The sequence below is a fragment of the Macaca mulatta genome, chromosome 6 (assembly GCF_049350105.2).
Source record: "Macaca mulatta isolate MMU2019108-1 chromosome 6, T2T-MMU8v2.0, whole genome shotgun sequence".
Lineage (NCBI taxonomy): Eukaryota > Metazoa > Chordata > Mammalia > Primates > Cercopithecidae > Macaca > Macaca mulatta.
In genome coordinates this window covers 78,460,194-78,476,112 of record NC_133411.1, presented here as the reverse complement: position 1 = coordinate 78,476,112, position 15,919 = coordinate 78,460,194, and the positions used below count along the sequence as shown (strand labels likewise).

General features: G+C 40.2%; 1 protein-coding gene across 1 annotated transcript in view; it reads right to left on the bottom strand.

Moving 5' to 3' along the window:
- The window catches only part of MAP1B (microtubule associated protein 1B), a 103,782-nt gene that overhangs the window by 83,655 nt on the left and 4,208 nt on the right, over positions 1-15,919 (bottom strand). Inside the window, 1 exon segment of the mRNA NM_001265687.1 lies at positions 11,724-11,825. Coding sequence (NP_001252616.1) covers positions 11,724-11,825 — 102 coding nt within the window.

Below are 15,919 nucleotides of genomic sequence, written 5' to 3'. Positions count from 1 at the left end.
TTAGGGATGGAACAAATTGAAGTTTTTACCTTAAAGGTATTAAAAATCAATAGCCATTCATAAGATATAGTACCATAAAAATCACTTTTCCTTCTGGATAATCATGACTTTCTGATAATGATTACCTGCATGTAAATTGTACACTGTCATAATAATTTGATTTGAAAATTGCTTCCTTCCCAAGGGTGTTCATATCTGCATGTACTAACTTGTTAAATTATGGTGTGCTAATTGATAGTTCACATGACAAGATATGCACAGTTGACCATGCTTATTAAAATGCAGGCCATCCGCAGCTAGCGATAACAAACGATATGCCCGGGACTTTCAACAGTTAGCGATAACAAAGGATGTGCCTGGGACTTTTAACAGTTAGCGATAACAAACAATGTGCCTGGGACTTTTAACACCCTCGACCGGCAGACAATCCCTAGAACTCTTCAGGTTCAATCTTCAGCCTCCTTCCAAAGATCTGTGAATAAGCAGCTAACCTGAGGCTTAGTGCAACACCAGACACCAACATGGAAATTCTCCTTTTAATGGGAAACATATGTAGCTATTTCCTATTTGGCATTGTGAAGATAAAACACCCATGAGTTGACTTTGGGGATAGTCTCTATGCAAGTGTTTGACATTATGCAAACATGATTAAGTTTTGTCTTGTTTGGTTTGTCTGTAAGGTAAAAACAGATGGGAAAAGCCAAGGGCCAAGATCCCCTAAAACTGAGGAATCGGCCTGCGTGTCATAGAGCTGTGCATCTTTCCTAAAATTAAGAATCCTCATGGATGGGATAGGCAGCTTTTTCTAAATTAAATTCTTTCATTGATTGTTTAAAGCCTGGATTAAAAGCCATTGTAAGCTGAATGAAGTAGGACAAGCTCCCATCTACATATGAGTGATGAGGCAATTTAGCAAAAATTCATAGAATGGAAAAAAAAAACTGGAAGAGACTCAGCAATCATTTAATCCATTCTTTCCCAAATTGTGTTCTATAGGAATCTAGATCCATGGGAGAGAGTGGTGATAGAAGTGACTAGTCAAATAGGCTAAGGAAATGTATGGTTAGACAAAATTGAACAAGTTTATGTACATATAATTTATGCCTCCTCAAAAAATTAGATTGAATATGTCACAGTTTTCAAATTTATGTCACCATGAAATCATTTTCCACTGACTATTAATGTTTTGCAGAACTACTGGCTGGCAGAACAAAGTTAAGATGACCTGATCTAGCCTAATCCCTTTACAGAAAAGGAAAAGACTGACAGCGACTTTCAGGGAGCACCATGGGCAACGATGGTCTCAGGTGTGGCCCAGAGCTGCGGCACTAGGTCAGGCTTCCTCCTCTCTCTGGAGCGGGGAGGGTCTTGGAAAGCAGCTTGCAATTGGTGTCCCCTCCCTGCCTCCCCCGACACAGGGACAGCTGAATCAGAGACTCTCCAAAGTGCCCATTCTAGCCTCAGGGCAGTGAAACAATTACTTCACATTTATTTCCTTAAAATATTTCACTTTCACAATCTCTTCCCTAGTGACTTTAGAGTCTGCCAATGGACAATTTTCCAGCACTCAAAGAAGAAGACAGCCTTGAAATTAAGCTTATACATCCAGGTCAGGAGTTTTGTTCTCACATGATTTCAGAAGGGTGAATTCTTAAATTATCAATTCTAACTGTTCATCATTGAATTAATGGGCTTAATCTAAAATGTAGCTCCAAACTAGGAAATATTTTAATTCAGTCTGGATTCAGAATTCCCTGGTCACAAAGAGAATTCAGTGCACTAGGATCTGTTGCATTTATGCCCCAATTTGCATGGATAATATTATTTTAATGCTTTTTTATGCACATAGATTTTTTTAAATAGCCTGAACAAACAGAATTTACAGAAGGACCTCCTTGAAAAATTCTCATTTGGCACTTATTATAGACTGGCTTGTTTCATTAGTTATCTTATTTCCATACTCAATTGTAAACAACTGAAGACAGGATTTACTTACAAGTCTTCTTATGGCCTGCAGAGCTAGGAACTGAACTGTGTCTTGCTGCAGGAACATAAATATTTAATGACAGACTGGCTGATAATAGGACACCTTCTAAAAGGAGATATCATATAGAATGAAAAGATTGTCTCCTTTACAATAGATGTGAACATGATAAGGTACTCTCTCTCTCCTTCTCTCATGTATGCAAGCACACACACACAAACACATACGCACATTATAGTAAACTAACCACAAGGCACTTGAGACTCTTGTGTGGCTGCTGGAACTTCACGCCAAATACCACTTTCGATTGAATTGCACCGCCAAAAACTCCTAGTATTTGAGCTGAGAAACTATCTGGAATTCTAGATAAAAGAGCAATTGCTACACCATCCCTAAACAGGCATCGAGCTCCATCAAAAAGAGGAAGAATTCTCTTAGGTAGTTTTCACATCTTTCACACATCAAAACTTCCAAGTGAGAGGTTTTTAAAAGGCACAAGAGACAACTGCTCAAAATGGCTCCGCACTAAGAAAGCATTGCTCACCTGGGTTCCAGAACTTATTTGATCTTTAATTTTATTGCAATAAGGATAACTTCTCCAAATGTGACATTCCCATTGATGGATACTTCAGGATCCAAAAAGCCACATCTGTGTAGAGCAGTGTTCCTGGGGCCAGGTGCACTAAAAGCATGTTGCTCCCTCAGGGGAATAGCTGTTCTTTCCTCGCACTATCCATGTGAGATGCTAACAAGAAATCTGAATTTGAGCCACAATGCTCAACAGTGGCTTGTATACTCACAGTTCCTACTGAAAACCTGTTTTACTGAGAAACAAATGGCCAGATTAATGGTAAAGTGCATGAGTAGAGGACTTTCCTCTATGACAACAAAGACAGTCCTCAGGATGTTCATATTTCATCTTAACTCCTCCGGAATGCAAGGCAGAAATTTTGAGAGGCAACCTCAGCTTGAGCGTTTCAAATGAGGTGCGGTACAACTGCAGAGAGGAGCCACGTTCAATAAACACTACCCTAGCTTTTCAATGTTCATTCCTAATTACATACTTTTTTTTTTAAATCATAGGTAGACACTCTCATTGCAGTTTCTATAAGCATCCATTTCACCAGTCCTGACTATAGGCAATCCTTTAACCTAGAAGAGTTTACTAAAATAACATTATTATTGTCTTGTATTTATGTTAATTTCTCCAGTCCCCGCAGCGCACTAAGTGCACTTCCCCAGAGTACCTCTTACTTTCTCACATTTCTCTCAGACCAAGGAAATCTGACTTCACATGCAATAGAAATTACCCTTAGATCACAGCCGAGAAAACAAAAGGGGTAAGCCCTGGAGTATGATGTTTGGGGATACTTGATCGTTGCCTAGGTAGCATTTAATTAGTCCTGGGTTGCAGCTGGGAGTGGGGTGCTGGTACCTGGGTAACCTTTGTCATTGTGACTAAACCCATGGTTGAACAATCAAAATGCAATGCTTATTATACTCTCCATTCTCACCCCTTTCTTCTTTAGGAATTAGACGCACACACACTCTCTCTCTCTCTCTTTCTCTCTCTCTTTCTCTGACATATATACACAGTTTGCAAATTAAGAGAACTTTCATGCTGGGCAGGGTGACTCACACCTGTAATCTCAACACTTTGAGAAGCGGGGACAGGAGGATCACTTGAGGCCAGGAGTTCAAGACCAGACTGGGCAACAGAGCGAGACTCCTTCTGTACAAAATAATCAAAAAATTAGCTGGGCATAGTGGAAGGCTTGTAGTCCCAGCTATTTCAGAGGCTGAGACAAGAGGGTAGCTTCGTCCCAGGAGGCAGAGGCTGCAGTGAGCTATAATTGCACCCCTGCACTCCAGCCTGGATGACAGAGGGAGACCCTGTGTCAAAAACAAAAAGAGATTAAAAAAAATAAAAAGAAACTCTCTTTCTTTGTTGAACAACACAGTGAATTTTAAAGCTGTGAATGACTTATTTTCCCAACAAAATATTATAAACAGTGGGAAATACTTCATTCTTCCAAATATTTCCTTACAGTTGCTTTCTTGTTAATAAGCACTCAAAAACATTACTTGGCACTTTTAAAGTGATCTATTAGTTTATGCTTTATTCTTCATCTTCTACCATTATTTCTAGTACGCTACCATAAGCTAAACAAACTGCCCCGGAAGACCAAAAAGCAGGCAGAAAAAGCAAAGGGACTGTGCTTGCTTGATGGTTTGCTGTTGTTGCATACTTTTAAAAAAAAAACCTTTTTAAAAAAACTCTACTAACAAAAATCATGAGCTCTCTTTGGTCTCCAGAGATGAAGACAAAAGCAGTGACACTCAGCATGAGGTGCTGTCCTTGGTTAGCAGCTGTCGTGGAACGCACTTAGTTGGGTTTAATGGAGGGGTTATTGACATCTCCTAAAATGGCTCCTGGGCCCAGGCAGCCAATTTTCTGCTACCTTCCTGCCTATGCCTGTCTATGCTGAGTGGTTTTACAGTGCCCATTACGAACTGCGTCAGAGCCATTACAGTCAGCAGAGTAAAACATCCTTTCCACTCTTAAAAAAAAAAAAAAAAAAAAAAAAGTGAGATGAATAGGTATTTCTATGGTGGTCTGAATGAGCCATTATTAACTACCCTGAGGAATGAGGAAGCCTGAACACGGCAGTGAAACACCATTTTATTCCTTTCTGCTGGCCACACCTGCACCAAGGGAAAAAAGTCATCGTGTACGTGAGGATCTGGATATAAAGAACCCTGAAATTTGAAAGTTGACCAAGATGTAAAGCTCACAGGAATTATGCCTTATGCTGCGTACACTATAAAATTCTAATCTCCTTGGAAGGTCTGGCTCTTTCATTGCTACAAAAGGATGCAGGTGGGGGTGACTGGACAGTCTGCTGCTTGGGTGGCAAAGTCTCAATGGGAACACTGGGGTGAGAGCAGATAGCATGAGGAGCTGCCGATCACTCTGTCCCCTGCAACTGGGCCAGGAGGGCTCAGGGCATGGGGCAAGTGGGAGAAACGCTAGGGATTTGCATTAAATTGGGAGTCTCCTTCCCAGGCAGGCAGCAATGACCTCAAGGAATATTAAACAGAGATCTGGTTACCTTAACGAAAATAATGCTCTCTGTCATTTTCTTCTAACACACCATGATTCCTCCTATAACCTAGCATGATGTGCAATGAGGAAAGATGAGCAGAGCCTCATGGGCATGGGGACATGTACCTAGACCTGTGGGTGTGCGCAAACAACACAGAAAATATGAGGATAAAGAATCGGCTTTCCCTCTGAAATTGCAGGTTCCCTGAGGGTGAGTCAGCCCCTTGAATGCCACTGGAACATATATTTGTGTGCCTTATTGTTTAAAGGTTGGAGCAGGGCTGAAAACACATTCATTACTCCCTGTCATACAGCAGTTGATGTATTCTAGGCACATACAATTAAGCTATAATTCTACACACGACAGACTAAACACACAAGTCTAGACAGAGAAAGATGACTTAAAATATTCTTGGACCTTTTATAAGAGTATTTTCTCATTTTCTTATCACTCAACTGGTAAATATTAGTTGTAACCCGTGCCTCATTAATGTCAAAGGGAGAAGATTCGCATGACTGAAATTCAAAGGGCTGATTCTAATTCTCCATCAAAAACCAATCTCAGGCCGGGCGCGGTGGCTCAAGCCTGTAATCCCAGCACTTTGGGAGGCCGAGACGGGCGGATCACGAGGTCAGGAGATCAAGACCATCCTGGCTAACACAGTGAAACCCCGTCTCTACTAAAAAATACAAAAATCTAGCCGGGCGAGGTAGCGGGTGCCTGTAGTCCCAGCTACTCGGGAGGCTGAGGCAGGAGAATGGCGTGAACCCGGGAGGCGGAGCTTGCAGTGAGCTGAGATCCGGCCACTGCACTCCAGCCTGGGCCACAGAGCGAGACTCCGCCAAAAAAAAAAAAAAAAAAAAACAATCTCCAGGCAAGGTATTTTTAGCAATCACTCAGCACAAATCTAAAGATGCTCAACTGTGGTTTGTTTATCTTCTAGGAAAAAGGCATCGGTTCTTAAAACAAAACTGCCCATATACACCATCCATCACATTTGATGAAGATTTTTGTGAATGTGATCTAGATGTTATAAAACTAGTGACAAAATGTAAATATATCAAGGTCTTACTGTGTATTCAGCTAAGAAAATAAACCACAAGAAATCTGTTTCTTAAACCTGGCAATGTCTGTAGTCACCTGTTGATTGGTGGGAGCAGAAGAGAAAAGCGAGCGTAGAACAGCATGGAGGAAGTGACCATGGATGGGTTATCATAGCAAAAAAGCAGGCCAGCCCTCAAGACTGTGCACATGTTCCTTGACAGCCCTTGCGAGGGCACCCACAGGACCGTTTTGCAAATGGTCTCCAACCCCCCTCTCAGGCTCTGCTTTACCAGACAGCACTTTAAAGCATTGCTGGCTTTTTGCTCTCAAGCCCAAAGGACCTTAGAAGCTCAGTCATAGAATGTTGCCACCCTTTACACATCAGCAGCAGCTCTGTGCCTTCTGAGAATGCTGAAAGCAATCATTTCTCTGAGAAACGTCTTGAATACCAATTTAAAATTCCTACAAAAAGGAAACCAGCCAAATATCAATACCCAGCATTTCCCACAGATAATAACAATCACCAAATATACAAGTCAAATAGATTCTCCACAAGGGAGACAGCACTTGTTCACATTTGTTTCCATGTGACAAATCCTGTCTTAAGAGCTTTACACACTTTAATTCATTTGATCTGCATCAAAACTATGAGGTGGGGCCGGGTGCAGTGGCTCACGCCTGTAAACCCAACACTTTGGGAGGCTGAGGCGGGCAGATCACGAGGTCAGGAGATCGAGAACATCCTGGCTAACACAGAGAAACCCTGTCTCTATTAAAAATACAAAAAAAAAAAATTAGCCAGGCGTGGTGGCAGGCGCCTGTAGTCCCAGCTACTAGGGAGGCTGAGGGAGGAAAATGGCGTGAACCCGGGAGGCAGAGCTTGCAGTGAGCCCAGATTGTGCCACTGCACTCCAGCCTGGGTGACACAGCGAGACTCCATCTCAAAAAAAAAAAAAAAGAAAGAAAGAAAGAAAAAAAAAACCCAAAAAACTATGAGGTGGAAGCTTTCATCCTTGTTTTAAGTAACTTGTGCAAGATGACACAGCAAATAAACACGGGGTTATGATCAAATAAGGCAGTTTGACTCCAGAATCTGCACTCTTCATCATTATGCTAGGCTGCTGCTGGTGAGGAGTCAGATGATCAAAATGTTTTCATTATTTCAATAGGTAGATAAAAGTGGCAAAATGATCGGAAAAAATAAAAATTGAAACTGATTTTCAGTCTGATGTCACTTGTCCTGGGAACAGCTTTTATTTGTTTGCTTGTTTTGAAATGGTGTCTGTCTACCACAGGTAATTATGGGGCACTTCTTACAACCCCTGGGAGATATCCTTCTTTACTACTGTACATAGATGGTCCTAAAGTCAAATTTGGGAAAGAAGCAAATGGCAATGGAAAATGAAATAAACCCTGTACAGCATGGTAAGTCTAGCTTTCCTTCTGTGGTCCAAGATGATTCTCATCCAACATGATTAGGGTACAAAAAACATATGATATAATAGGTAAATCAAAATTTTATGATAGTATTTAAAATCATAAATATAAAGAAATATAAGACCGTTGTTCTGGCCTGGCACAGTGGCTCACACCTATAATCCCAGCAGTTTGGGAGGCCAAGGCAGACACATCGCTTGAGCTCAGGAGTTTGAGACCAGCCTGGGCAACATGCGGAAATCCAATCTCTACAAAACATACAAAAAATTAACTGGCTGTGATGGTGCACACCTATGGTCCCAGCTACTCGGGAGGTTGAGGTGGGGGGATCACTTGAGCACAGCAGGTTGAGATTGCAGTGAATTGGGACTGCACCACTGCACTCCAGCCTGGGCGATGACATAGCTAAGACTGTTTCAAAACAACAACAAAAGACTGTTGCTCTATTTTGAAAAGACTCAACTACTGAACTTTCCTTTGAGTGTAAGATTAGAGAGTGTTCATAAAAGAACACCTAACCGTTTCTTTCAAGATGACTGTTCTCACTTGAGCCAGCTTAGATGTGGCCAGGAATGGCTTTACATCAAGGCAAATCAGCAGAGACCTGCCCTGGGCACGCAGCAAATGTTTGTTGAGTGATCTTTAGGCAAGGCAATGCTGCAAGAGTAAGGCAAAGTAATAGTAAGATGAACCCAGTGACTGACCACTCCAAGAATTACAGTATGCCAGAGTTGGACAGGGCTTAAAGATCACAGGACTAACATTCTTGGAAACTAAGGCACCCACCACCCACCTTGTGTAGAGAAAGCACTCATATTCCAGATTCCTGCTCAAAGGATATTATTCAAGATGACTAAGTCTTTCAGAGTGGTCTTGAGTGAGACCTACAATCCTGAAGAAATAGTCAAATCAAATCTCAAAACCATATTTAAAAACTAGTATAAGGAGTAAACTAGTACAAAGGAATCAATCTTGTGCCATTTGCACAATCTGTTAGCTGCAATGTGAGGCTACCTTCAGTCTTTACAAGTGATCTCTAACTATTAAAAAACAACAAAAGCTATCATAACCAACAGGAATGTAAGACAGATATATGGGTGACCTGAGCCCTTTACTTATGTCATAGAAGGCAATAAATATTTTACTATAACTCTGCTGGCCTTAAAACAAAACAAAACCGTGGCTCGGCATTGTGACTCATGCGTATAATCCTAGCACTTTGGGAGGCCAAGGCAGGTGGACTGCTAGAGCCGAGGAGTTTAAGACCAGCCTGGGCAACATAGTGAGATCCCGTCTCTGTGTTTCTTTAAACCCAATCCCCACAAAAATCTGTTAGAAGCCTGGATTTGATGCAGGGGGCTAGATTTTATGTTGGTCTGTATACGATTGCTAAATGCCTTCTCCTCTCACAAGACTATAAGTGTAATAAAGGTAATGACTGTATTTGTTTTGTTCCTCACAGTGTCCTCGCTCACCAAGCACCCTATAATGCCTGGTATATTATAGGCGCTATTTAGCAATGTTTTATCTGGCTGAAAACTGGCTCTATTTTTTTTAGGGGATCCATCCTTCATCTTGCTCCTTAAATTAATTTAAGATTCTTGAAATGAGGCAGGTGTGGTGGCATGCACCTATAATCCCAGCTACTTGGGAGGCTGAGGTGGGAGGGTCGTTTGAGCCCAGGAGTTTGAGAGCAGCCTGGGCAACATAGTGAGACCCTGTCTCGAAAAACAATGAAAGATTATTGAAACTCTAAAGGAAAAGGTTCCGCTAATTCCATTTCAGGGGAACTGAAGTACATGAGTTAGCTTTCACATTATTTCAAGTGAGAGAGGAAGAGACCACTAGACTTGGACCTACTTAAAAACAGACTTCAAATTTTCCCATAAAACCTTCCCAGTTTTTTCAGGAAAAGCTAAAGGCTTCGCTGGGCCCAATCCAGTGATTATCCTGTGATCTCCACGTCTTCTTATCCTCTAACATCTCTTCTCTTTAAAACACACTTATCTGAAACAGAATCTGACATGTGTTTTTATCACCGTACAGTCTTGGTTGGAAATCTTTATGCTCCCCACACAGAAGCATTACTATAATGGCTCTATTCTAGATGCTTAATTCCCAGCGGGGAGCTTTGGCCTGTGCAGTGTACTCATAGGCTTGAGAGGGAAAGTCATAATATTAGTCCTTTCTAGCGTTGGCAAGAATGGTAAAGATGCTGTGTTTCCAAAGGTCAATCTCCAAACACAGCATCTAGCATAACACTATAAAACTCGGTAGGTAGCCAATCCTTACTGAAGGTGATAGCAGGAGAAAGGAGAGGAGAACAGTTTGGGGGAATTTGATCTTCCTACTCCACAAGAGCAATGCTAGGTCTCGGGTCTAGAAACGGTTAATTCTCCAGCAATGCTTGCAGCCTTTCATTTTGCAATATGCAGTTGTCACTCTATAAAGTCAATCCAAACATGAATGAACACAATGAGAACCACATGACTTGTACACCAAAAAAAAAAATAGTCTTACAAACAACACTTGTAAGAAAGCCAGAACAACCTACAGAGAAAAAATAAAAGCTTGTAGTTTTTACATTTTGAAATAATCATACTTGTTGGAAAACAGCACTTCCCTTATTTTTTTGTGAGATGGTTTTAAAAGATATGGAGATATTTCAAGATGAAAATACAATAAAATAACAACAAGAGAAACAACCTTATACTGTACCTTTCCTTCAGCAAATCATATGCTGTCTGACAGTTTCTGGACTCCTTTTTTCTCAAAGCAACGTTACTTCAAAACTGATTTTTCATGTGGCTTTGCAGCAAGTTTAACTTTTCATAAACCACTTCTTGCAAAGTTTTTCTTAGCACATTTACTCAATTCCATACTTGAAAGCTACAATGCATTTCAATAACTGAAATGCATGGGATATTATTCTAATATTAAACTCAAAAGGAAGCACTGAGACAGTCCTGTGGGCATATTACTGCAGCCAAACATGATTCATGAAGGCACTGATACTCTATAAAAGTGGTTTCAAATATCAATGTATACAAGACTAATGGAATATTATCTAACCAGTCAAAATAGGCTGAACCTCATTCCTGATGCTATATCAATGCCAATAAAATTAGGAGTCATATAACAAAAGCATATGGACAGAAAACAGCTTTCTTTTATGTAAAATTCAAGTGATGGTCAAGAAGTAAGATGCACTACAGTATTTCTGATGGGTCAATGGCAAAGGTCTGGAGAAATATATTCCAGGTCTGGAGTCTTTATGGGCCAGAAACTCTGTCTCATAATTCCCAAATGTGACCAAATGGGAGGAATATAGGTTATTGCTCACAAGAAGAAGACAAGATGGGTCAGCATGAATACATCGCCAGCACCAGAGGCACGGGTCAGAGCATAGCCCCAGGGAGGTGGCTGCTTAGTGGGAACATCTTCACATATGACACATTTTTGCATCCTTACCTTTAATTATTCTTTGGTATTCTTTTTCATCTCTGAAAAAAAGGCTATTTTAACAGCAGTTTGTAATATGAGATTCTTTTACCCACACTAAGAAAGATAAGTGGTAATGCAATGGCAGGTGATAATGCAATTATGAAATGATGATGTATATTTCATTTTGAAATGCAGTATACGTTTCCTTTTTCTTTTGCAGGAAGACAGTTCTGGGATCCTAGGAGCATCCAATTTGTATTCATAATTTCATTTGACTAAGATTAACATTTAACATTAAATAGTTTGTAGTCCCTTGAGCTCAGAGTACAGTTGAGATACACACACACTCTACTATCTCTCACTCTCTCTTCTCTCTCTTTCTCAAGCCCTGGATATCAATTCAAAATTTGAAAATGTATATAAAATATATATTGTATGTGTATATATATATTTTATATATATACATACACACACACACAACCCTAGAACTTAAAAACTCATTAAGAATCCACAAAATAGATACCCACACAGAGATAACCTAGAGAGACTTCCTTAACTGTGGCTGCTGGCTAACCCAGTTGACAATAACAAATACAAAGTATCCTTTTAGCAATAAGAGAGTCTTTTTGCTGCCCCAGACAAAGCTTTCCAGCTTGCTCCTTGTCCTTTGGAATTCTAGGCTGACCAACACTAAGCGGAAGCCTCACCTGGGACTTCAGGAGAGAATCTTGCAGAGTGTCGAGATACAAAAAGTTTGAGTTCTTGGTCCAAGTTGCATTCAATCAGGTTTGTGTCCCATGATCGGATTCCTAGGGAAGGAAAGAGAGTTGAGAGACTTCCAGTTAGTCATTTCAGAGTGGTTTGGACAACATCACCGTAACATTTCTCAGGCTTTCAGGGAGGATGTGGGAACTCCTTTTCTGAAGAGCTCGGTGGCTTAGCAGTGGGTGCCCACAAAATGGGAGGGCCAGGGAGGTCTCTCCACCAGGCCACAAGGGAGGGATAATTAGCAGTGTGGACTGAACTTCTGCCCCTCATAAAATGTAAATGCACCTCTTCTGGAAGAGTCAAAGAAAACAGTTATTAGGAAAATTACAGGCTGTACTCCAGGGAGGGGCTAGAAAGGACAGGAAGAAGGTTAGTTCTTAAGAGGCTAAGAGGCCAACACACTAACTCTAGCTTGTAGACAGACTATCTCCACTTGTAGGTGGCAAGAAAATGTAGAATGAAGGCGAAGAAAATATATGGGGGCTGCCATTCAAGCACGGGCCTTTCTTTCTAAAATGATGTAATGGTAGTATACACGTATAATTTCTTTCCTTTACCCATCCCATTTTTGATTTTGGTTTATCAAGCCCTGGATATTAATCCAAGATTTGTGTGATCTTTGATAAACAGGGTGGATCCACTCAATCTTCGAGACTTGGCCTGTCTGTCCTTCCAGGCATTTTTCTGTTACCTGAGTAGCTTGGCAGGCAGCTCTTTTATTCACAATTGTTCTTTGTATTCAATTTTCTTATCCAGAGGCAAAGAAAAATGGCAACTTTTTATACTTTATAAAACATTTATGAAGTTGGGGGCATGAATCAGCTGTTTCTACAAAAGTTCAGACTTCCTTTCCCTAGGCTGAAAGGAATATCCGGGGTGAGAGGTACAGGAGGGCAACAGGTGGGATGAGGGCAGCTTCCTGTGCTCATGCCCTCCTCTCTAGCCTCTTCCTTCCTCCTCCTGCCGTCCTCCTCTCTCCTGCCATCCCAAAGGGGATGGCCCAGAGGGAAACCCAGAGAGCATCATAGAAGGGAGGTCTGGAGAGTAAGCCAGGGAAAGTTGGGGAACCCCAGAACTCTGGTGTGTGTGTGTGTGCGCGTTACATGTTTACATATTATATATTAGATTTTTCCTAACAGATTACTCATGGTGGAGCCAGTGTGTGGTATCCATCATTGTACCTTTGTATAGAGCATTCTCAATAGTCAGGAACAAATCTCTAGAATAACAAACATTTATTGCATACCTCCTAAAGGTAAGGGCTTGAACCTCTAGGTATAACACAGCAGGTGAACTATCTCTAAATTAACACCCAGTCATTTAATCATTTTTGTTGGACATTAGTCATGTATACAGACTTGGGGGAATAAATAGCAGTGTGTTACTTAAATACACACTGGATCCTTAAGGCATATTTGTATTTACCCTAGGTTATGTTGTATTCAGTCTTCCTATCCTGTAAAGAATCAAGGTGGATTATACATATATATTACAAAAAAAAAAAAAAGATTCTGGAAACTCAGTTCACTGCACATCTAAAATATCTTTAGATGACACACCACAGGCCCTTTCAACCATGAGGAATATTTTCAAATAGATGTGTGTCCACTAAATAAAGGCAGAAATTTCTCATATGATCAATGGGAAGAATTCAGGTGTGGAAGAGTTAACATGCTTAAGGAGAGGTTAAATTATAAGGGAGAATTTTATGGCTCTCCCTGGAAACATTAATAGCCTCAGTTTGCATTTGGGCTAATGGAGTATTTAAATTTTAACAAGAAAGGCATGTTGAGATTTCACAGATCTTTTTAGTGCAGAAATGATAAATGGGTTCTTTTTGTTTCACAGGGAGCCTGACAGGTTGAGAGGTCTGAATTCATTAGAATATTTTACTTCAACATATACACTATATACTAGTCTAGTGCAAAAAAATCGAGTTCCTGTCTGAGCTGCTTAATTGGTATTGTTGACTGAATTCTCTGTGTTCCAGCTCTGAGCTCCACTTTGTCTTCTACCCTGTCAAGCTGGGTCAATAAGTTAATAATGAGACATATGCATTTAAATTAAATTCATACAATTTTTCTGTCTTTGTTCTAAGTAATATCTAAATTGGTACATTATTTGAATGACTTCATCCAAGGTTATCTGCAGACTTGCTCTTACACTGTTACTTGCCATTTTCCCTTGGCTTCAGTTAACTTGTCATGACACACACAATTAAATGTTTGCTTTATATTTTCATACATATTTTATTTTTGATATATTTGTAATTTAGCAATAGAAAAAGTACTAAATGATAAATCCACTTAGTAATTTTTAAATTATACTAGTAAATGGCTGATAAAAGTATTTTTCATTTTTACACTCCCAATGAAACTAAAAATGTAGGGTTCTTTTTTCAAGAGAGCAATTTCCACCCAAATTGTTTCTTAGCAATGCACAACCACCACTACCACTTATAAAATAAAGGTTACGATGAATTTGCCAGCTATTTTAGTTGGAAAGGAAAATTTTGGAATCAGGCCACTTTCCATACCAATTTTAGAAATAAAATAATTTGTAATTACTTTGTATCTCCTGCTGGATAATATTGGTAAAGGCAAAGAGTAGTTGTCAACGAAGGTTCATACTGCATTTAGTAGGTTTATGTAGCTCCCCTTTGTGCCTAACAAGGAGCCAACAGCGAGCCCTCTAAAGTTCATAGGACAGAAAATTATCTTTGGCCCTTCCCATTTTCTCCCCTCTCTGAATCTGGCTGGAGGGCATCCTAGGGCATTGGTGAAGAGGTTCTGAAGAGGCTTTCAGAAGCAGGTCATCCTGGCCTCTGTTGGAGAGGAGGGAAGCCCTCTTTCTGATTTCACCCCAATATGCCCCAAGTCAAGCTCTTCCCAGAGGCTTTGTTTCTCTAGCATTCTAAGACTGTACCCCTTCTGGGCTTACCCAGGTGGGGACAGAATAACTCCAGGCAGGTGGAGGCAGTGAACTCCATTCTTTCAATGTCTGGAGCCAAAAGGCATCCGTCATCTCTGAGAACAATCTGGGCCTGCTCTGTGGCTATTGCCTAGCCCTGAAAGTGAGCTCCTTGGGACCAGGGAGCAACAAAAGATCTTTCCTTCTCAGTTCTCTGACCCCAGGTGGTAGCAGTGCACACAAGGGAGGCTAACATGCACATGATATACACAGATGAGAAAAGGAGAAAAGAATAGGTTATGGGGCAGGGAGGCAGGGAGGGGTCATCACAGAACAAGTCAGGGTAAAAAATGAGTAACAGTCAGGTACTCTTGGTGTATCTAGGCTAGATTGCTCCAAGTTTACCAATCATGTAAGCATTTTACAGGATTATTTAATGAAACCAACAATTTTAAAAAGCACTTCCCATTTAAAGGCTAAAATTCATATTTCTAAAGGTGACAGTAGATTGAGGAAAGCAAAATGAAATGACTATGCATTGCATGTTGATGGCACGTGGGTTCTATCTGACAGTTATTTGGGCCCTTGGCAAATTGATTTTCCTTCATGGGCTTTAGTTGCTCCCTCTGAAAAACAGGCTTTTGGATATTTTTTCTAAGTACCTAAATGATTAACCTACAATCATAAGATTACATTTGCAAAACTATGCTAAAAGTGGTCTGAAATCAGACTGAAATCATAAACTACATAAATAAAGGAAATGCTACATTTAGGAATGCTTTATTTCTCAGAGGAAAAAATTCTTATTTTTTTCCCTTGAACTCGTCTTTAATTTGCTCTTTTTTCTTTTTTTAAAGCCAGCAACTTGATGTTCATAACATATGTATGTAATGAAGATATATCTTACATACAGAGCTCATAGTTTCAAAGCATTGATAATAAATAATTTAGGTCCAAGATAACATCTTACGATAGAAGCAAATGAGAAGTGACTTATAATTATTTGCTTGTCTAAAAAGTTAGAACTTATTTTTTAAAGTAAGCCCTTAGAAAAGGTGAAAAATTTAATGACCTTAAATTTGGGGACTGGCTTGTTTTTCAGAAGGGATCACAGAGCCTGTCGTAGATAACACCAATTAAGCAGTACAAGCAGAAATCCATCTGTCTTTGAATTTGAAAAGTATAAAGGCAAATATAGTAAATTTAAGACTCTCTAACATTTAAT